Source organism: Indicator indicator, chromosome 16 (assembly GCF_027791375.1).
Source record: "Indicator indicator isolate 239-I01 chromosome 16, UM_Iind_1.1, whole genome shotgun sequence".
NCBI lineage: Eukaryota > Metazoa > Chordata > Aves > Piciformes > Indicatoridae > Indicator > Indicator indicator.
In genome coordinates, this window is record NC_072025.1 from 18,392,185 (window position 1) to 18,413,913 (window position 21,729).

The window sequence follows — 21,729 nt, forward strand, 5'->3', positions numbered from 1 at the left end:
ACAACAGAGGGATCAGGGTTAGGACAAAGTACATGGCAGGGACACACACAGCTTGTGTTGTATCCATTCACTCCCAGCATCCTTCTTTCTCCAGCCCCAATCTAATTGACAATAAAAATTGACACCAGTTTATTGTACAAGGAAGTTGTAGAAGAGTGACAACTCTCCCTCTTTACCTAGCAGAACTTCACTGCAGAACTTAGCTACCATGAGCAGGAGAAGCACCAGAAAGACTGAATGGGTGGAGAGATGCTGCAGTTGAGGTGGACAAAGCAACTTTTGGAGTGGTCCTTACTTCCACTGCCATATGCTTGCATCCATTCTCCTACCAAGACAAGACAGCTCCAGCCCAGCACCAAAGATAAGGTCCTTGGTTAAAGGGATGTTGTGCAGCTGGGAGGAGGCAAAGCTTCCCAAACTGTTCTGGCTCCAGACTTCAGCTGAGCAGCTTTTTCCGTGAGTAAGTTCTGCTGAGGGGTCGCCTCCTGGAAGCCATGAGGTGGAATGGAGACAGCTCCTGGCTGGCAGCAATGTGGAAGCCATCAGATTCCTCTTCTACAAAAGAAAGAATAAATTAAGCTGAGGTTTGCCAAAGTTTATAGGTGACTCCAAGAAGCCAAACACCAACTGGAAACAAGAACACTAACCTGCATTTCCTACTAAGCCACTCCTTCCCTTCACTGCTACCTCCTCACCCCTCCCAATGTTCCCACAGCATGCAGCTTCTTGGAAGCCTCAGATGGAGCCACTGACTGCAGGACTGGCAGAGCCAGCCACAGGCTGCCTGCAGGAAGGGCAGTCCCCAGCACAGTACTCTGCTGCTCTCCCTGGCTGCAGGCATGCAGAGCACACCAGCCCTTCCCTACAGCACAGATGGTTACCTGGAGCAGGCCTTCTGCAAGGCTGTGGTGTCTGGCCTGGGCATAGCAGTGGAGATTGAGTCAGGGCTCGAAGGCTGCTGGCAGACAGAGAGCTCTTCAGTGGAGGGGTTGAGCCTGGGGAAGCACAGGGAGATGCTGCAGCCAACTGAAAACTCAGGAGTGCTTTCAGGTGAGCTTTATGCACAGCCTTTCTTCTACCTCAAAACTCCCATCAGTGATGCTTTGAGTTTACCTGAAACAAAGTCTAGGCTGGCACAGCAGCACTCCCCTTCCCTTCTCTGAAGCATAACTGCGTGGAACTCTCTTCCTGGGAGAGAGCTGCTACAGCCATGGGGGCTTGCAAACAGACCATGGGTTTGCAGGTACAGAAAGTCTCTTATTGGACCAGCTAGAGGCTGAATATTGCTATTATTTTGTGTCCTGAATATAGATCATAGAATCATTAAGGTTGGAAAATGCCTGTAAGATGATCAAGTCCAACCATCAACCCAACACCACCATGCCCACTAAACCACATCCCCAAGCCCCCTGTCTGTAAGTTTTTGAACACCTCTAGGGATGGGGACTCAACCACCTCCCTGGGCAGCCTGTTCCAGTGCCTGACCATTCTTCTAGTAAAGCAAATTTTCCTAATATCCAACATAAACCTTCCCTGGTTCAACTTGAGGCCATTTCCTCTCTTCTTATTGCTTGTTACTTGGGAGAAGAGACCAACCCCCACCTCACTGCAACCTCCTTTCAGGGAGCTGTAGAGAGCAGTAAGGTTTCCCCTCAGCCTCCTTTTCTCCACACTAAACGACCCCAAGTCCCTCAGGTGCTCCTCACCAGCCCTGTTCTCCAGACCCCTGCTTTGTTGCCCTTCTCTGAATACACTCCAGCACCTCAATGTCCTTCTTGGAGTGAGAGGCCCAAAAGTGAGCCCAGGATTTGAGGTGTGTGTGACATCAGACACATGGACTAATGCTGTTTTCAAGTTTGCCCACTCATCTCAGTGACACCTCTTGAATGACTAAGATACTGCCTCTGTATCTTGCAAACCTTTCCTTGCAAGAGAACAACAGACACTGAAGCTCAATGCTTCAGGGCATGCAATGGACTACAGAACAAGACCTTGCTGTTCTTGTCCTATTTAATCTCTAAAATAACACTGCATGAACTATTGGAAATTCACAAGGCCTTGCTTACAGAGCTGAGGCTGCCTGCTTCACCAAGGCCAGCTCAATCTGTACCCACAGCAGGAACAGAGGTAGTTTAAACTTCAACACCTCCCAGTAGAACATTACTGCTAGTAAGGCAATCATTTCTGACACCCACTTCCACCAGGCCTACCAGCATGGGCAGACAGAAACTGGAGCACCAATACATACCAACATCCACAGGACTACCACTGCCAAGGCTCCAGCCTGCAGTGGAGCAGCCAAGCTTTAGACAGTTGGCTTCAATGCTGGCTGCTGGGCAGAAACAACTAGCAGCATGCACATAACCCCAGAAAACCTCACAACAACCACCACCACCACTGGATGCAACTGGGATCCTCCCTCCCCAACTCCTCACACTCTCAACTTTTAATTCCTCCAGCCTCTTGCTGTTTCCTATTTCTCTGATCTGCCTTCACTAACACTCCACTGATGAATTCCTCACATCCAGTCTCTTTCCTCATAATTAGCTGCTATGTCACTTACAATCCACTCTCCCCCTCCACCTCGTTCTCCCTTAGACAGACAGGAAACAGTTGTGTTCTTGGTTTTGCCTACTCCACATGTTTAATCATCTCTGAATCTCCATGCAGTGCCAACATTACCTGACAGAAGGAAGACATCATCCTCCCCTACACAGCTGTGCTGCTCAGGAGTTATGAGCAGACATGCTCCTAGCTTCTCAGGCAGCACAGAGTCCGTCCTTGTCTTGCTTCTGCTGCCCTCATCTGTGGCAAAGCCAGTGAGATCCAAGCTGTGCTTATACCTGCAGGACCTCTTGGCATCCTGACTCTCCACCTTGTCTGGTGACAGATCCTTAAAGACCCTCTTCCGAGATTTCAAGCCAAAAGTTCCCATGGCAGAGTCCTCCTCAGCTCTGGCTTCAGAGTCACTAGGAGATGCCTGGTCCTGGAGCCTGTAAATCCCTTCCAGTTCAAACTCCCCGAAAGTGCTTGTTGCTCTGCTGCTGTAATGCTCTGAGATCTTCACCTCTCCTTCTGTGCCTGCTGACATTCTGCTCTGCTCATCACCTTGGCCACAGGTGGTGTTAGCAGCGCTGCCTGCTGCTCTCTTTCTCCGAGGCCAATCGTTGATAGCATCAGGGGTGGCCTTCCGCTTTGGAGAAGGTGTCCATGGAACTCCTGCTTCTAAGGGGGATGGGGAGGTGGTGTTAGAGGCACAGCTTGTTGGGGTGTACGACTGGCATATGTAGGTCTGTCCTCCACCTTTCCCGGGTGTACTGTGGAAGGAGCGAAAGCAGGAGGGTGAAACACAGGCAGCTGCTGGTTTTCCAGGATGCTTGCTGCACCAGGCCATAGCAGGATCACCAAAGGGGCTGTCTCCTCCCTTGGCTTTGCTGGCACTTGCTTCATGCTGAACTTCCAACGACGAGCAAGAGCCAATTTTCTTAATGCGGAGTTTGGGCAGGCCTGAAGCCTGCATTTCCAGTTCAACTTCATAAGTTGGGGAGCTGGCAGAAAGCTTGCAGCGACTTTTAGCAGCTGAGAACTCAGCTAGGAGCTGAGGATCTCCCATCCGTGCCGCAGCCTCCCGCTGCCTCCTGTCTGCGGTGCAGCGCAGAGAGTAGGCAGGAGACTTTGGCACAGGAGGTGAAGTGGTCTGGGTAAACCTGGAGTGTCTCTTTAGACTTGGAGCCTGCAGCCCCCCAGAGTCCTCCCTCAGCACAGGTTTTGCTCCCAGGCCATCACTAACTGTTTGAGAACCCATCAGGAAGGTGTTTGCCTGGGAGATCCTCTCCTTCACCAGCTGTGCACGCTCTGTCTCAGCACTCTGTGCACACACCTGCCCTCCAGCAGAAGGATTTCCAGACAAATGTGTTTCCAGGTTCTCCAAGTCCTCTCTTGGAGGAGAGCTTTCAGTTGCTACAGCCAGCTGCTTAACTTCCTCTGACACAGAGGGATTTTCAGTAATTTGGGGCTGACAAAGCTGAAGGCTGAAGGAGTTACCACCACTGCCATCACAACTGTCCTTATTTTCAGAAGCTATCAAACATGCAGGTGTAGGGTTCTGCCCTCTAGAATTTGGTTCACATCTGGCCTGCTCTGCTGTGTGAAGCCTGGACCTCAGTGAAGCGTCAGTAATGTCTGGAGATCTTTGAGAAGATGGTTTAGATGCACTAAGTTTCCAGCCAGACTCCCTAGCCTGCGCATGGGAAGGGGAGCTGGTGGACACAGCCTTTGTGGACCTTTCACAGAGAGGAGAACTGAAGGGAGGCTCTAACCCCACAGCAAGCTGTGTTATTTCTGCACTCAGTGGGCTGGGACAGAACTCTGAACCTGGATCTTCAAGTTTCCTGGGAGTAATTCTGGTTGCTTGAGTTAGATCTGACAGCACCTGGCTTTCCTTTGGGAGGGTTTGCCTCCAAGCACCAACTGGAGATGCTGATTTTGAGAGGTATCTCAAGGAACGTCTTGGTGTTTGCAGTTCTGCAAAACATCTCCCCTGAGGGGGAGAAGCAGCTGGATTTGAATCTGTCTGAGGTGACAATGAGACATCAAGCACTGCAAACCCTTCCTGCTCTGGTATTTGCTCTCCAGCCTCTTTGCAAGAAGGAGAAAGTCTTTCTGCTGGAGAACAGTCCTTAAAAGTGACTTGCAGTGAACGAAGCCTCTTAGTGTCAGTTTCAGCATGTGGTGACCTGATCCTTTGCACAGGATCAGAAAAATACTTTCCCAAACATTTAGCTGCAGTCTGCTTAGCAGCTGGACTTTTGCCAGGAGTCTTCTCCAGCCTCTGTGGTGTCCTGTGGAGAATACGAGGTGATCTCCTTGGGAGCTTACTGCCAGAATTCAGTGGCTTCTGGGCACATTTCTGAGGTGTTTTTTTAGGAGTCTGCAGGGGGAAGAGGGAAAAAATTAACAAAATTATGCTTGATCTATTCCACCAGTATTGGTTACCCCTCTTAATAGTTACTTCTCAAGACTGGGGGTTGGACTAGATGACTTTTGGAGGTCCCTTCCAACCCAAACGATTCTATCATTTACAGCACAAAACCCATTTGATTGGATCTTAGAATGCCAGGTTGGAAGGGACCCCAAGAATCATCTAGGTGATAGTGGAGCTGAAATGAGCTGGCCTAGCACCCTGTCAAGCTGAGTCTTCCAGCTGTCTAATATAGGGGAATCCATTGCTTGGGAATCTTGGGAGGTTATTCCACTGTCTTACTGATCTCATGGTGAAAAAGAAAAAACTCTTAAGAGAAACACTGAATTTAAGATGTTTAGGTCTCACTAAATATGCACAGAAAAAGGGGATGGGAAGAAACAGAGAGAGAGAGAGAGAGAGGCAGAGAGAGAGAGAAGTGTTTCTACCTGACAGGCAGGCAGCTCCTCTAAGTGTAAGGAATCTTTTCTTGTCCTCCTCCTTCCAGGTGAAGGCTTCACTGCAGGACTGCATGCATCAATGACTGCACCAAAGAAAAACCTCTTGGGAGTCTGGATAGTGGGGCCCTCTGAATGACATTTAATGCCTACAAAGTGGAACAGCACAATTCAGCTAACACCAAGTAACCTGCCAAGAACAATTGTCTCAATCACTTCAGATCTATGGACAAGCAGCACACAAAGCCTATACCCTGACATGTTCTTTTCCAGCCAGATGTTAAAGCTTCACCAGCATTGTCATTTCCCAATATGAAACTAATATCCAACTGCACAAAGTGCTTTAGCAGGGCAAAGAAAGTATAAAAGAGCTCAGCCTCTTATTCTATTTATAGCTTGTAGCTTCAGAAACTTCTGGTTCATGACTAAGGGCTCTAGTAAGTACAATATGAAGAACTAAACATCACCATTTATAGCTGATAATCCTACTGAGAAAACCAGCAAAGATGATCCCATCAGCCAGTGCTTTATGCTGCCACAGAGTAGACTGAAAGTCAGCTTTAAGATTTCTGTCCCATATTTCACAGGGATTTCACTGCATTGAAGCAATGCAGACTGACAATCAGTGGTATTCTGTTAGATGGCCCTGACTGGGTTCTTAAGTTGGCAGTATATTCACCACAGAAATAGCTGCCTTACCAGCCTCCAAATTCAGATTCCCAATTCAAAAATAATTACTAGGGATGAATTTCTGTCTGCAGAAGCTATTACACCACAGCTCTTAGTTTCTTACAGTCTCTCATAGAGCCAAATCAAATCAAACTCAGAGCCAGCTATGCCAGCTTTTCAGATCAGCAACATCAGCCTGCTCAAATCCCATTCAGTACCTTCCACATCCTGCAGTGTGCAGCCCTCCTCTTCTCGTCCCTGCTGGACTCTGGGCTGTGCAGTGGAATAGAAAACACCAGAGCAGCTCCTGTTCAAAGACAGCTGTTTGATGCGTGGGCTCCTTCTCAAACCTGCTTCTGAAGAAGAGAAAGATGGTGTTGAGGGAGAAAAAGAAGGCTCAGTCTCCAACAGGGCCATTCCTGACTGAAAAGAGCACTCTATGAAGAAACTTCCATACAGTTAACTGTCTGACAAAGGGAGGCAAGTGTGGGAGGAAGAAAGCTTCACCTTCCTTGAGGGTGTGGAATATTAATGCCTGCAAATCTTCCTCCTCTAAGTCATCTTTCCACTCATCCATCTCTATCATTTCTATGGCTTTGCTAGCACTCCTCTCCATGAGCCAGTGTCATCCAGCACAAGCACAATCAATCTTGTCATCTGTACCAGCGTGTACCTGCTCTGAGAGGTTGTGGAGTCTCCTTCTCTACACACTTTTAAGACCCACCTGGATAAGTTCCTGTGGGACCTGCCCTAGATGATCCTGCTCTGGCAGGGGGGGTTGGACTGGATGATCTTCAGAGATCCCCTTCCAACCCCTATCATTCCATGATTCTATGATCAATTTAATTTACACCTAAGTTAAATGATTAGTTCATTCTCTTGTCTCTTTATTAATGATTTCATCTCCCTGCTTGCCCAACTGCTACATTTCCTTCTTCAGTCCTGGAGATAAGAAACATCAGCAGCCAACAGACACTCCATAGATCCAGCTGGCCATTTGCTACAGCAGACATCAGAGCAGTGTTAGGGTCACAGCACACGTTGAAGCTACGTTAAAAACAAACACCATGTGCTGGCTTGACAGCAGTTACAGCAGCTCAAAATCTTGCTCATCCTCAAAGTCCTGTCTGTTATTTTCATTTAAAAGCATTTCTCCCTAACCTTTCTGAACTTACAAGGGTGTCAAAGCAGGGAACAGCAAGTGGTTCCACCACAGGAGTGCTGTGCTGCACCAACAGAGCAGTACAATACTTCTGCACTGTTCAGGAATCACCTAAATTGAAGCACGCTCATCTTTAAGCCACACACAGCAAAACCCACCTCTGAGAATCAAACACACAGGGCTTACCTTTTATGGTTTTCTCTGGAGATTCTTCTACAACATCAGTGTCACAGCCTGGATCAGAAGACCTTGGGAGACAGCAGACATTCTGGCCTTAGCACACTGCTCACATTTACAGAGCCAGAACTCAGCACACAGACTCAGAAGCACTCCTCTACCCTACACCAACACATTGCTTTGAGCAGTCAGCAAACACTCTGCCTCCTGTTAACACAGCACTGAGCAGGCTGAACTGTCCAGCTCTACAAGCAGCAGTGGGGCATGGAAGCAAATGCTACACTTCAGCCTAGACCCCACAAAATACAGCAGAGGCCTTTTCTTCAGAAGACCTCAAAAACAGCAACTGAAACTAACCAGAATTTACCTGCAGGAATTAAAGCATCCTGCACTTAGTCACAGCAATCCCAAGCAATGCTCCAGGCTTGGGGCAGAGTGGCTGGAAAGCAGCCCAGTGGGAAAGGATTTGGGGGTGCTGGTGGATGGCTGAACATGAGCCAGCAGTGTGCTCAGCTGGCCAAGGGCATCCTGGCCTGGATCAAAACCAGTGTGGCCAGCAAGAGTAGGGCAATGATGGAGCCCCTGAACTGGGCACTGATGAGGGCACAGCTTGGGCGCTGTGTTCAATTCTGGGAGACGAGATATTGAGGTGCTGGAGGGCACCCAGAGAAGAACAATGCAACTGGTCATGGGTTTGGATGGGATCATATGAGGAGCAGCTGAAGGAGCTGAGGTTAAGTCTGGAGAAGAGAAGGCTGAGGGGAGACCTCATTGCTCTCTACAGCCACCTGAAAGGAGGTTGGATTGAGGTTGGTGTGGGTCTCTTCTCCCAAGTAACCAGCAACAGGATGAGAGGAAATAAGGATTTGAGTTGTGCCAGGGGACAGTTAGGTTGGACGTTAGGAAAAACTTTAGTGAGAGAGTGGTGAGGGGTTGGAACAGGCTGCCCAGGGAGATGCTGGAATCACCATCCCTGGAAGTATTCAAGAAGCTGTAGATGTGGTGCTTCAGGACATGGTTTAGTGGTCACAGTGGTTGGGTTATGGTTGGACTCAACGACCTTTAAAGGTCTCTTCTAGTCTTAATGATCCTATGATACATGAAGTGAGCAGTACATCCCCTGTCTCAAACAGAACTTAGCCTCCACTGGTTCTCTTACTGCCTTAGGTGAAGATGACACTTTGACTACAAAGAAAATGCCTGGTTCTTGTGCTCATAGCATAAGGCATCTGATACTTTAGAGATCTGCTACGTACTGAAGAAATTCAGACAGAGCTACTCACCGGCCTTTGATTTGCTTATGGAGCAGCCTCCTGGAGACCTGCTTGTGCAGTGGTGTTTCTGCAACTCTCTTGGTCAATAACTTGTGATGATCTAAAAAAAAAAAAGTCAAGCAAGAGCCATCCCATCACACAGTTATAAAGCAGTTAGGACAAAGAAATAAAAGCAGTTTTGTACAGGCTTCAGTTTAACAATGACAGCCAATATAGAATCTTTGTGCATCAGTCTCCCAACACTCAGAGTCCATCATTTCAGAGTCCAGTGTCTACACTTCCTTCCCACCCTCTCATTAATTGTGTCAGACAACCTACTGAAATAACTCTTCATGCTTCACCTTTCATTCCCAGATCCATTTTTAACCAAGCATTTTTAACATCAGTTTTCTTGGAAGGCAGAGTTCAGTACCAGGTTTCACTTTCAATTCCATCCTATTCACCATCAAAGCACCACAGCAATGAGCTCAATTTTTATCTCCTTCATTCAAAATAAGTAATTGTTTCATAGAACTGAAGGCACAAGCATAGGAATTTCAGCAAAAGCTCTTTCACAACAATCCCACAGAAGCAAGTCATGCCCTACCTTTAGTGCCTTCATCAGCACACTTGTATCTTAAGCCTTCCACAGCAGACACTGACTGGCTTCTAGGCAGCTTTTTCCCAGCCCTTTTGGATGGTGAAAGTATCCCTTCATTGAAGAGGTTCCTTCTTACCTTTGTAACCTCTGTGAGGAAAAACAAAGCAAGCAATGATCAGATTAAAAGGATAGAGAAAAGGGGGGGGAGGGGAAGAACAGAAATAAATCACAGGAAGATGACTGTCAGGCCAGTATAGATAAGAACATCACATACTAGCACAGAAAAAGAAAAGAAAACAGCTTTTTAGAGACACAAGCACTGAAGAGTTGTCTTTCTACTGCTGAAACATGCCCTGCTCTAAAACCATCCTGGACTTCTCTTAGAAATTTGCATTATTCCAGCAATAAACTACAAGCATATGCCACAGCAGAAAAAGCAGTCAGTGTCCCAGATGGAGCAACATGAAGGAAGCCACAAATCTCAAGTGAAGCACAAGCTGGTTCAGAGAATTCATTTGGAATTTCATCTGCTGTTTATTGTGCAGAGATGTTCTGTTTCCAGATACAGGAGTTCACTATAGTCCTGATATTCACAGAATGGTTTGGGTTGGAAGGGTCCCTAAAGATCTAGTTCCAACCCCCCTGCCACGGGCAGGGACGCTTTCCACCAGACCAGTTTGCTCAAGGCCTCATCCAACCTGGCCCCGAACACACAAAGATGGAAACAATTGCAAGATCCAAGGAAGAATGGGAAAGCTTTCTTTTCAAGACACATGGCTTAGGTGTTCTGCATGTGAGCACAAAAAGAACACAGTGATTGCTTTTTCCTCAAAGTTTGATTAATGAGAAGCTCCCCATGAGCCAGCAGTGCCCTCATGCAGCCCAGAGGGCAAACCATGTGCTGGGCTGCACCCACAGGAGTGTGGCCAGCAGGGCAAGAGAGGGGATTCTGCCCCTTGACTCTGCTCTGCTGAGACCCCACCTCCAATCCTGCCTCCAGTTCTGGTGTCCCCAGCATAGGAAGGACACAGAGCTGATGGAGTGAGTCCAGAGGAGGACACAAAGATGATCTAAGAGCTGGAGCACCTCTGCTATGAGGAGAAGCTGAGGGAGCTTCCAACCTGAGCCATTCTAGGATCCTCCCATGCTTCAGCAGAATTTCACCACAGCTCACTAAATTTTACAGAGAACACTTGAAGATACACCTTTGGATGGAAGTCAGAACTCAGTTTACCTTGCACTGCTTCTTTTTGCAGAGGCAGCTGTTGGGACTTCTCGGCAGCAGGACAGGAACGGAGGTTTTCCTGAAAGAGAAGAGAAGGTAGAGCCTCACTGGCAGCTTCAGGTTGTGTTTAACTGTTGTGCACACTAACTGCAAGCTCTGCATCACCTTATTTCAATTTCTCCTTCAAAACAATTTGGATCTCTGCATTACCTTATTTCAATTTTTCCTTCAAAACAATTTGGATCTCTGCACAGCTGATGCAGGGTGTAAGTGAATGCAGGGCAAGAGTTTTTTGCACCAGTGTCCCTTCACAAGGTTGCTGCACACTGCAGATGCCACCCACAGGATCCTTTTGTGAGACTTTACCTTTCTGATGGGGTTCTTGGCTAGCCTGGGGATCTCGATTTGACGCAGGTTCTGTGGCGCTTCTGTCATGCTCCTGTGTCTGGCTAATGCATGATTCCTTCAGAAAGCATACAAAGATTAAGTTAAAATAAGACCAGAAACATGGTTATCAACCTAATGTCAGTTAGGTGCCTCATGCAGCCCAGAAGTAAGCTGCACGCTGGGCTGCATCAGGAGGAGTGTGGGCAGCAGGGCAAGAGAAAGGATTCTGCCCTTTGACTCTGCTCTACTGAGACCCCACCTCAAATACCACATCCAGTTCTGGTGTCTTCAGCATAAGAAGGACACAGAGCTGGTGGAGTGAGTCCACAGGAGGCCACAAAGATGATCTAAGAGCTGGAGCACCTCTGCTATGAGGACAGACTGAGGGAGCTTGGGTTGTTCAGCCTGGAGAAGACTCCAGGGGCACCTTCGAGCTGCCTTTCAATACCTGAAGGGATCCTACAGGAAGGCTGCAGAGGGACTTTTCATGAAGGTGCCTAGCAATAGGACCAGGGGCAATGGCTTGAAGCTGAGGCAGAGCAGAGTTAGACTGGATATGAGGAAGAAGCTTTTCAATAGGAGGAATAGGCTGCCTGGGGAGGTTGTGACTGCATCCTCCCTGGAGTTGTTCAAGGCCAGGCTGGATGAGGCCTTGATCAGCTGAGTCTAGTTGAGAGGTATCCCTGCCCATCGTGGGGAGGTTGGAACAGATGATCTCTGATGTCTCTTCCAACCTGAGCCATTCTAGAATTCTGAAATGAGGTTTGACACCAGAGATTGGAAATCTTTACCTAAATTGAGACTGCCAAAATCATTGGCACCTCACTTAAAACAGTGACAGATGACTTGCAATACAAATGGCTGCACTTAACCTTTATGGTGGGTACCAAAACCCATTTCACAGTTCACTAAAACATGCACATGATCCCCAACAGTAGAGGTTTACACTAAAGGAAAGGTTTAACTTTAACAATGCAGGGGCCCCTACTGCACAGCAGAAGACCCTCTTTCCCTCATGGAAGCTACTCATCAACACTACTTTTGTATCAGAATCAAGACTGCACTTCCATGCAGTCAGTAATAACAATTTAAAAATGAAACACGGGAGCCCTTAATATTTCTCCCACGCTTGCAGTGCGATCAGCACCTGTCAGCTTGCCCCAACTAGGTGTGCAGCAACAGAAACAATGACTGAGCTGCAGTTTAGGTAACTCAGCCACAGCCAGGTCTGCAACAAGCTGCTGCTGTTTGGAATGGTTACCTTCTCTTCTTGGCAGACCTGGTGCGCAGCTCCTCCAGCTGAGCGCTCTCAGTGCGCAGGCAAACGGTGCCCGGAGTCAAGGCAGAGGATAAAGATGGGGAAAGGGCTGGAGATTTGCTATCCAGGGTCACAGAGTCATCACTGAAGAAGTCTGAAGGCAGAACTGATGCCAACTTCGGGGGTATTTGTGTACCAAGACCATAGTAAATGTCTCCCAGGGTCTTGGGGATAGAACTCATGTACCTAGAGCAACAGAGAGAACCCGCATCAAACACAAACCCCCAAAAGATCTGTCAGTGCTTCAGTCCCAAAGTCTGAACTCAAAGGTTTGTTCTTAAATGTCAGTTAAAAACCAACTTAAAATCAACTGGCTTGGTTGTTTTAGTTTGGGGTTTTTTTCATTAGTTTAATCATCAACTACCTTTTCTTTAAATCAAGCTAAGCCCTAACAAACAGAACATGCCTAAACTTCTGAAAATTCCAAAGCGTCAGTGCATCAAAGCTGCTGACTGCTGTTTATTGACCAAAGGCACAATCCCCAGTAACACTTTCAGGCATGCTACAGAACTTACAATTCTAGTATTTCATCTAGGAACTTTGTGAGATACCCTGAGTCTTCAGTCAGGCACAAGATGCGCAGCATATCTGTCATCTGGAAGGACAAAAAAACAAGTGGGGAAATGGATAAAGCTGTGCCAGTTGCAACATCAGGGTGGTTGTTTTTTTTTTTTTTAGCAAGGAATATAAAGCACCACAGTAAAATCAAGGAAAAACTACAGGCTGCAGGTCTGCATTTCTAGTGCCAACCAGAAACAACTTGGTCTATCCAGAGAGGTGATTCTACCACTTTGCTCTGGTGAGACCTCATCTGGAGTACTGTGTACAGGTCTGGAGTCCTCAATATAGGGAGGACATGGACCTGATGGAGAGGGTCCAGAAGAGGGCCACAAAAATGATCAGGGAATTGGAGCACCTCTGCTATGAGGACAGGCTGAAGGAGCTTGGAGACCTGATAGCAGCCTTCCTGAAGGGAGCCTACAGGAAGGATGGGGAGAGACTGTTTACAAGGGCCTGTGGTGACAGGACAAGGGACAATGGCTTCAAACTAGAGAAGGGCAGATTTAGGTTGGTATCAGGAAGAAGTTCTTCACTATGAGGGTGGTGGAACACTGGAACAGGTTGCCCAGGGAGCTAGTTGAGGCCCCTTCCCTGGAGATATTCAAGGTGAGGCTCAACGAGGCCCTGGGCAACCTGATCTAGTCAGGGATGCAGTCAGCATGACTGCAGGGAGATCAGACTGGGTGACCAGGCTGGGTCCCTTCCAGCCTGGACCATTCTATGATTTACTTGCCTCCTCCAACAGCTGCTCCATTTCATCGGTGTTGCTTTGCAGTGAAGGACACTGAAGGCATAACTCAAGGCGCAAAAACACCTGAAGGCGACACCTAAGAAAAGAGTCAGGATTCACTGTTTTGTTCCCACTGGAAACAGCACATCCACTGCTCAGGAAAGCCGTGGGAGGTGAAGCAGCTCCCTTGGACAGCACAGCATGGTTAGCATTTCAGTTAGGTGGCAGGGGGGATGCCTCAGTTCAGGTGTAGGCTGCAATGCTCGTCACATTCTACATATAGTTGTATTTCATGGCATGTTTGTACTGACCACAGGTTTTCCCCAGGCAAAGAGCTTCCCACATGTACAGAAAAATTCACCACCAAAAATTGCTAACTAAGCCCACAGCATCTCAGGCGAAGTAAACAGAGTGTCTCATACTCTCTGACTTTGGTGTCCTTCTGTAAGCCCTGCTGTTGTCTGAGCATTTTGCTGGTCTTCAGGAGGTGGTTTCTGACTCCTTCCAAACAGGCTACCTGCAGAGACAGAATTACAGCAAAAACTTCAAGTCTGCTCCCTGTCTGCAGGACAGGATTTCTCCCCACTCTTCTCTTGACCCAGAATGTTAGGGGTTGGAAGAGACCTCCAGAAATCATCCAGTCCAACCCCCAGCTGCCAGAGCAGGATCACCTATGGCAGGTCACATAGGAACATGTCCAAGCGGGTTTTGAAAATCTCCAGAGCAGGAAACTCCACAACCTCTCTGGGCAGCCTGCACCAGGGCTCCATCACCCTCACCATACAGAAGTGTCTCCTCATGTTGAGATGGAACCTCCTCTGTTCCAGCTTGTGTCTATTGTTCCTTGTCCTGTCACTGGGCACCACCCAAAAGAGCCTGGCACCTTCATCCTGACACCCACCCCCCTCAGGTATTTATAGACATTGATTAGACTCCCTCTCAGCCTTCTCTTCTCCAGACTGAACAGCCCTTCACACCAGTTCAAGTCCCTTAATCATGGAATCAGATCATCCAGTCCAACACCACCATGGCCATTAAACCATGTCCCCAAGTGCCATGGCCACACCTTTCTTGAACACCTCCATGGACAGGACAGAGACTCCACCTCCCTAGGCAGCCTTTTCCAAACCTGCTCCTTTGGGTAGCTCAATTTTCTTAGGTGGCTCTCACTTTGGAATGCAGCCACAGAAAGCTTTCTGACATTCTTTTGGGAATAGCTCCTTTTTCTGTCTTCTCCTTCAAAGGAAAGAATTCTTTTTCTTTCAGTGGCAAAGCCACAAGACACAGGAAAACTGACAGCTTGAAATCACACAGGAGGTCACTTATCTGCAGCTTCAGCCCTTCACAACATTGTCTTTCAATTACAAGTTTACCAATTTTGCTTTCACGAAGTTATTTTAACTCCATAGTGTTGATGACAATCAAAAAAAACCCAACCTTGAAGTCCTTCTCCCTTCTGGAATAGCAGGAGGTCTGGATTTGCCATGCAAAGCAAAATCAGAAGACATGCTCTTGTAAAAGATGAAGAAGTAGCATCAAATAGTAAAATCTTTCACTTCCAGACCAGTAGTAATCCTGTCCACAAGCTCTACCTACCTCTCTCTCTTTGGCATCTACTTTCAAGAATCTTTTAATGGCCATGATCATATTCTGGGCACACACAGATGAAAGGACTCCCTCAGCAACAGCCTTCTGGTAGCTTGTGGTTAAGTGGCACTGCAGTTCCTCCTCAGTTTTGAAGTCTGCAAAGGGAAATGGTCCAAGTTAACTAAATGCTTATTCAGCACATCTCACTGATGAAACATTCCTGCCAGCTGAACTGGGGAACAGAGAAAGCATCAAAAGAGTTTTCTTCTAGCAAAGACACATCCAGACCACAGAACACATAACAGAAGTAGGTCCAGGCCCATGACTAATAAGTTTAGTTATGAGTAGATCTGTAAGCTCTCAGGTTACTGCAGCAGTCAAGAAACTCTTTACTTCTACACAGTTTAGTAAATAGGTGCTTCCCTCTACTCCTGGTGGTTAAAGAGGTAATTACTTACTCCTTTTTCTCAGATGGAGACAAGACAGGAAACTAATTCCAGGAGAGGCTGTAACAAAGACTTGCAAACATTTGTAGAAACTAACTGGGAGAAAGGTGGGAAAAAATAACCACTCTGTGCCAAGATGAAGATACAGAAACCCAAACATTGATCTGTTCCCCAGCACCCTGGGCTCCCTTCTTAGCCTTCCTTCTCCTTTTCATAAAGATCTCATACAAGCTCCTACAAACAGCAGGACTGATAACTCAGCACACACCTATTGATATTTTAAGTGCCTTTTCCTTTTCTTCCACCTTTTCATCCAATCTTTTGGCTGAAAGCTTCTGTGGAACCTTCTCGTTCACTGTTGGTGAAGCACCATCAGGTTGGAACTTCTGAGCTTTTACATTCAGTCTTGCTGTGTTGAGCATCTGCAGGGATCTGCACATGGTCTTCATCTTCTGCCTGACTGGAGTTCGGGGAACTCCACCTGCAATGTCACAAAAAAGGAGTTCCAGCATCAGACACACTGGGGCAGGAACTCCACCCAAGGTGAATTCTGTGCTACTGGCAAGTGAGATTAGTAACTCTCTAATGGAAAACAGCCCCCAAGGTGTGTATTTGTACATGAAAGAAACAGTCAGCACAGCAGGAAGCTGCTTCTCCAAGCAAAAAGCAAGGGCAAACTGTTGTTCCCCAGAAGAACTGATAGAGGTATAAATCAGAAGTCACCTCATAAAGAAAGCAACCTTTTGGCACAGCAATTGAAACAGGTGAAAGACTTAAGGATGCATCAGGTGAGTAGGGACACAGCTATGGTTAGTGCACTGAAATACAGTGATTAAACTCTTAGAGAAGAAAGCATTTGATTTCTCCAAAGCAGAATACAGCTGATTCTTTGCAGGATTCACCAGCAGTTGGAGTGGGCCTGGTTTCAGCAACTAGAGAGACTGCAGAGCTCTGCCTGCTGCTTTTCAACAGCTCTGCCTGCTGCTTTTCAACAGCTCTGCCAGTCACTGCACAGCCTTGAATTGGAGTGATTTGGGTTGTAGTGAAGAACAGTCCTGATATTAACACGTAAAGGATGCTATCCCTAAATACAAAGTCTCAGGCTAGCAGAGATCTCTTGGGTTCATGCATGAAAAAGGCCTGCTGAAAAGCCTTTGGCATCTCTGACAGTAGGCAAGGCTAATCCCAAGGTACACATACGTCTCTTTTTGTTATTTCCTGGTCCAGCTGCAGCAGATGTTTCACTGAACTTTCTCTGGTACAGCTCACACAGACTTTCTGAGAGTTCCACTTCAGACTGCTCTCTATCACCCTTCCCACTGACACAAGGAAACTGCAGGAGCCTAGAGAGAAAAAAACAATTTAATCCAGTTAACAAAACTGATGGGAGTGGGAGGCACATTCCTTGTTCCCTTCAACAAGGGTTTTCCAGATGCCAGTCCACAGCAAATCAGTGCAAGCAGCACTCTTACAGTGCCTGCTCCCCAAAAGTTCTTAAAAATACAAAACCCCCAAACCACCCTCAAAAAAAGGTAGAAACAAGAATAACAACATCAAGTTGGAACCAAGCAAGAGTTACCAAATGTACAATGGATTTGGCACTGACCCATGCCACAAAACCACCTGAGCAGCTTTCTGCTATCCCCCACTAGGATTTTTTGGGGTGTTTCATTCAAGCTTGAAGAAAACAGATTTATTCATTCCTACTAATGCCAAGGAGGCTGAGGGAGCTAGGGTTGTTCAGCCTGGAGAAGAGGAGGCTCCAGGGAAACCTTAGAGCTGCCTTCCAATACCTGAAGGGATCCTGCAGGAAGGCTGTAGAGGGACTTTTCATGAGGGTGTCAAGAGACAGAACAAGAGGGGAATGGTTTGAAGCTGAGGCAGGGTAGGGTTAGACTGAATCTGAGGAAGAAGCTCTTCAGTAGGAGGGTGGTGAGACTCTGGAATAGGCTGCCCAGGGAGGCTGTGGCTGCCTCCTGCCTGGAGGTGTTCAAGGCCAGGTTGGATGAGGCCTTAAGCAGCTGAGTCTTCAAGAGGTGCCCCTGCCCATGGTGGGGAGGTTGGAGGAGATATTTCTGAGGTCCCTGCCAATTTAAGCCAGTCTGTGATAAGAAGAGCTGAAGCCTGACATTCTTCCAAGGAGCTTAGGCCATTTTAAGTCACCTTTATCACTCCTGAAACTGTCAAGATCTTAATCCACACCCATCACTACCCAAGCTCCCAGTTCCTCTTGCCCACACACCAGACAAAGCAAAAGCACACAGCAACACACAGAGCAAAAGCACAGAGACAAACACACTGTGAGAGCACTGAATTCCAGAACTCTGAGCAACACCACAGCCACACTCCCCTACAAGCAGCAGAAATCCTTGGTTATTCCTTAGAGGTGTTTCAGAAAAATACCTGAATGACTCCATCAGATCTGAGCTTGCTCCACAAGCATTGGATGCAGGATACCATGCCTCCAGCACTGAAGGAGTCCAGCCTCCTGTGAGGGACAGCTCCCGCTGGACCCACTCGGGCATAGGAGCTTCTTCTCCTGGGAGCAGGTGTACAAAAGGAAAATTAGAAAGAAACCAAGTGAAGTGGCAGAAGGTTCCAGTCTTCATAGAAGCTTTAAAAGCAAATCCTTCCAAACCTTTGCTCCAGAGAGGCAATTTAATAGACAATACATCAGGAGGGGAGACACGCAATATGAATCCTAGAATGGCTCAGGTTGGAAGGGACCTTAGAGATCATCTACTCCAACCTGTCCCCTGGGCAGGGACACCTCTCAACTAGATTCATCTGCTCAAGGCTTCATTCAACCTGTCCAGAGGTGTTCCAGCCCTTGGATCATCTTTGTGGTCTCCTGTGGACTCACTCCAGCATCTCTGTGTCCTTCCTATGCTGGGGACACCAGAACTGGAGGCAGGATTGGAGGTGGGGTCTCAGCACAGCAGAGTCAAGGGGCAGAATCCCCTCTCTTGCCCTGCTGGCCACACTCCTCTGAATGCAGCTCAGCACACAGCTGCCTTCTGGGCTGCATGAGGGCACTGCTGGCTCATGGGGAGCTTCTCAGCAACCAACACCCCCAAGCCTCTTTCTTTAGAGTTACTCTCAAACCACTCTGCACCCAGCCTGGATTTGTGCTTGGGATTTGCCCCTTTGCAGCCACACCCAGAGGCTTTAGGGGCCAGGGATGGGCTATGTGATAAACTTACAGAAACCTCATTCTTAAAATTTGTCTCCAGGCACAAGTACCTGTGCTCTATCTACCAGCTAAAGGAAACCAACACCCTGCCAGTGGAACATAAAATACAGCAGTGCAGATTTCTGCATCACATCACAAGGCAGGACAAAAATCAACAAGTCCCCAAAATGGGAGACTTTTCACTAAGGAAATCATTGGAACTAGATGATCCTTGAGGTCGTTTCCAACCCTAACAATTCTATGATTAGCTTCAGATTTCTTTTTTTACTCCAAATCAGACCTAGAGATGATCAAAAGATGGTTAAGTTTTGTATTTCCTGACACTTACCCACACTGGCTGTAGAATCTTCCACTGATGTGTCAACTTTATTCAGCACACTATGCACAATATCTGGGAGGTGAAGAGTGTGGTCTTGGGAAGACTTCTCCACCATAGCTCCTGCAAGGTTGCATTGCTGAGCTTCAGCAGTCTTCTCAGTCCTGAGTATGGTCAAAACTGCAGTGCTCTCAGAAAGTGGTGACAAAACAGCAGTGCAGGGGCAGCAAGTTTTAGACAGAGATACCTCAGCCACCTACATTTTTGAAGAAGGAGAAAAGTTTGTGTTATCTAGAAATACAGAGACCTAGGAACAGGTTATAAGCATGTCCAGGATTTAGCTCCAGATAAGCTATGTGCAGTGCAACAAACACAAGTGGTGTTGTCTTCACTGTCACTTCTTTTGCCTCTGCTTGTTTCAGAGCAGGTATTAGCTGAAGGCAGAGAGAAAGATTTACCAGGTGCAGTTCTTCAGTCACTAGACTCCTTAACAGCTGATGAAACAGTGACCTGTGATGTTCTGCCTGCTCAGCCTGTGAGCTCTGCAGGATCCAGCTCTCCGTGAGGAAGTGTCCAGCCTGCACCAGGCTCCAACTCCTCAAGCTACCCTTCAGGAAGATGTTGACTGGACAATGCAATTGTCTTTGGCTCACAGAAAGCGGTTCCAGGATCACAGCACAGCTTTCCTGCTTCTTTCCTCCTGTGCAGGAACAAGAGTAAAGAAGGTCTAAAGCAAGTGCAATGAAAAGAAAACAACCAACCCAACAGTAAGTCCCAAGAGGAAACAAGGAAGAGTTCTGCATTAAGTGCATTGCAGACACAACCTTCTCCAAGCTCTCAAGGAGCCGAGTGCACAAAGGGACCACTAAAGAAAGAGCCCAGACACAATGCTTTAAAGCTCATCTGTTTCCTCCTGAAGGGGCTTTTTGTGCTCATAGTTTAATTCAGTTGAAGCTGAGCCAAAGCACATAGGAAAAGGGTGTGCATCTATGCAAGGTCAGACCATCAAAGAGCTCTTCATGCATCCAAGCTTCTAGAAATATGGAAAACTGAAGAGACTAAATCAGAAATATTATCTGGTAGCTCTTGTGTGAGAGGAGCTAGAGCACAAGCAGGACTTCTTATTTGAAGCTCTGGCTCTTCAATAACTGAAGTTTCTTCTACACACCATTCACAAGGGAAGCTCATCAAGGGCCCTACAGTTCCCAGTCATCACTGTGCACCCCTAGCTTCTTTATGTTTTTTATTACCAGGCATGCTGAGAAACAACACTCCTTCCTGCTGGGGAAATACTGCTTGAAACACAGAGGGCTTCAAGAACAAGCAGCTCAACGTTGCATCCAGTGGCAGAAGTGTGGTCCAAGGCATAGTCTGCGGCACCAAGGAACCTGAGTCTCCAAGACAGCCATGAGCAAGACCTGTCCTCTTGTGACTCAAACCCTGCACTAAGGCTTCAGCTGGCAAAATGGTGCCTCCTGTCTGACAGATCAGTTCAAACACCGTCCAGTAGCCAACATGATCTGGGGATTCAATCAGCTGAAATAAAGTAACAGAAAGGTCTCCAGTTAATGTTGGCAGCAAGATAACCTTCATTCAAACAAATAAAGATTGCATGCTTTTAGAAAAACTGGCATGGAAAACATATATAAAGCTTCTAAACACTGGGCTGTCCAAGTGCTTTTATGGACTTTATTGCCTTCACAGAAAACTAATAAAAGAAAACACTGTACCCATGGAGTTAAGAGCTAGCCAAAATTTTCAAGCGGGTATCCTAACATCTGAATCACCAGACTGCTTATCTGTCATTCTGAAGAGCTAGAACCCTCACTGAACCCAAAGCACATCAATAAATACCACAATATGTTTCCACGTCTCTTGCTGAACAAAATTACACAGCAGTAATTGAAAACCTTTCCCCATCGCTCAGGGGCTCTAGCATAAACCTCTCTGCGTTCTTATATGGGAGGGCAGCATAGAAGATGGCCCGCGGGTACTCATGGTTGAAATTTATGCAGTCTGATCTCATTACCTGAGCCCACTCGGCAGTGTCCACCCAGAACAGCGCAATTTTCTGCTCTGCAATCAGCTCCTGGACACTTTTGGGCAGGAGTTTCTCTGCCAGCTCCTGAGCCGTGGACGGCAGACGAGGGGAGGAAGGAGCGTCACTCCCCGACACGAACTGCCGCAGCTCCCTCCGTGAATGAGGGCAGGGGGAGAAGAGAAAGATGGCGTTCACAAAGCCCTCGGGGGCCGACTGGCTCTCTGGGGGGTCTCCGGCGGCCAGCCCCATCCTCCGGCTCCTGCGCAGCGGCTTGGCGGGGGACGCGATCTCCGGACGGTCCCACTGGAAATCGAGGAGCGTCTCCTTGATGCCACTGTGGGTGAGAGCCACGCGTGGCGCCGGCCCAGGCAGGACAGCAGCGGGGTCCCGCGCTCCGAACCGTTCCGCTAACTCTTCTTCGAAGCGTGCCCAGGCGCTGGGTCCCGGCGAGCGGAAACCGCCGCCCCGCGAAGCCCCACCGCGGCCCCCGAGCGAGTCGAAGAACCTGAAGGCCCAGCGGACACGGGGCAGGCCGAAGCGGCAGCACAGGTGGTTGAGGAGCCGCAGGGCTCCGCGCTGCAGCCGCGCCCGCCGGCCCGGGCTGGCCACGTCCAACAGGAACACCACGCTGTGGGAGCAGGCCAT

At 47.8% G+C, this 21,729-nt stretch overlaps 1 protein-coding gene across 1 annotated transcript; it reads right to left on the minus strand.

The window, feature by feature from the left end:
- Nucleotides 1-436: 436 nt before the first annotated feature.
- On the minus strand, nucleotides 437-21,729 carry TICRR (TOPBP1 interacting checkpoint and replication regulator). The gene is made up of 22 exons (XM_054387826.1): nucleotides 21,073-21,729; nucleotides 20,294-20,579; nucleotides 19,502-19,743; nucleotides 19,056-19,299; nucleotides 17,938-18,073; nucleotides 16,735-16,877; nucleotides 15,803-16,015; nucleotides 15,098-15,243; nucleotides 13,924-14,018; nucleotides 13,505-13,598; nucleotides 12,726-12,805; nucleotides 12,154-12,396; nucleotides 10,872-10,968; nucleotides 10,515-10,584; nucleotides 9,287-9,427; nucleotides 8,710-8,800; nucleotides 7,436-7,497; nucleotides 6,306-6,443; nucleotides 5,410-5,567; nucleotides 2,683-4,930; nucleotides 882-995; nucleotides 437-555 (listed from the first exon to the last, which is right to left on the minus strand). Exons 1-22 carry the CDS (start codon nucleotides 21,727-21,729, stop codon nucleotides 437-439), a joined length of 5,817 nt encoding a protein of 1,938 aa, XP_054243801.1.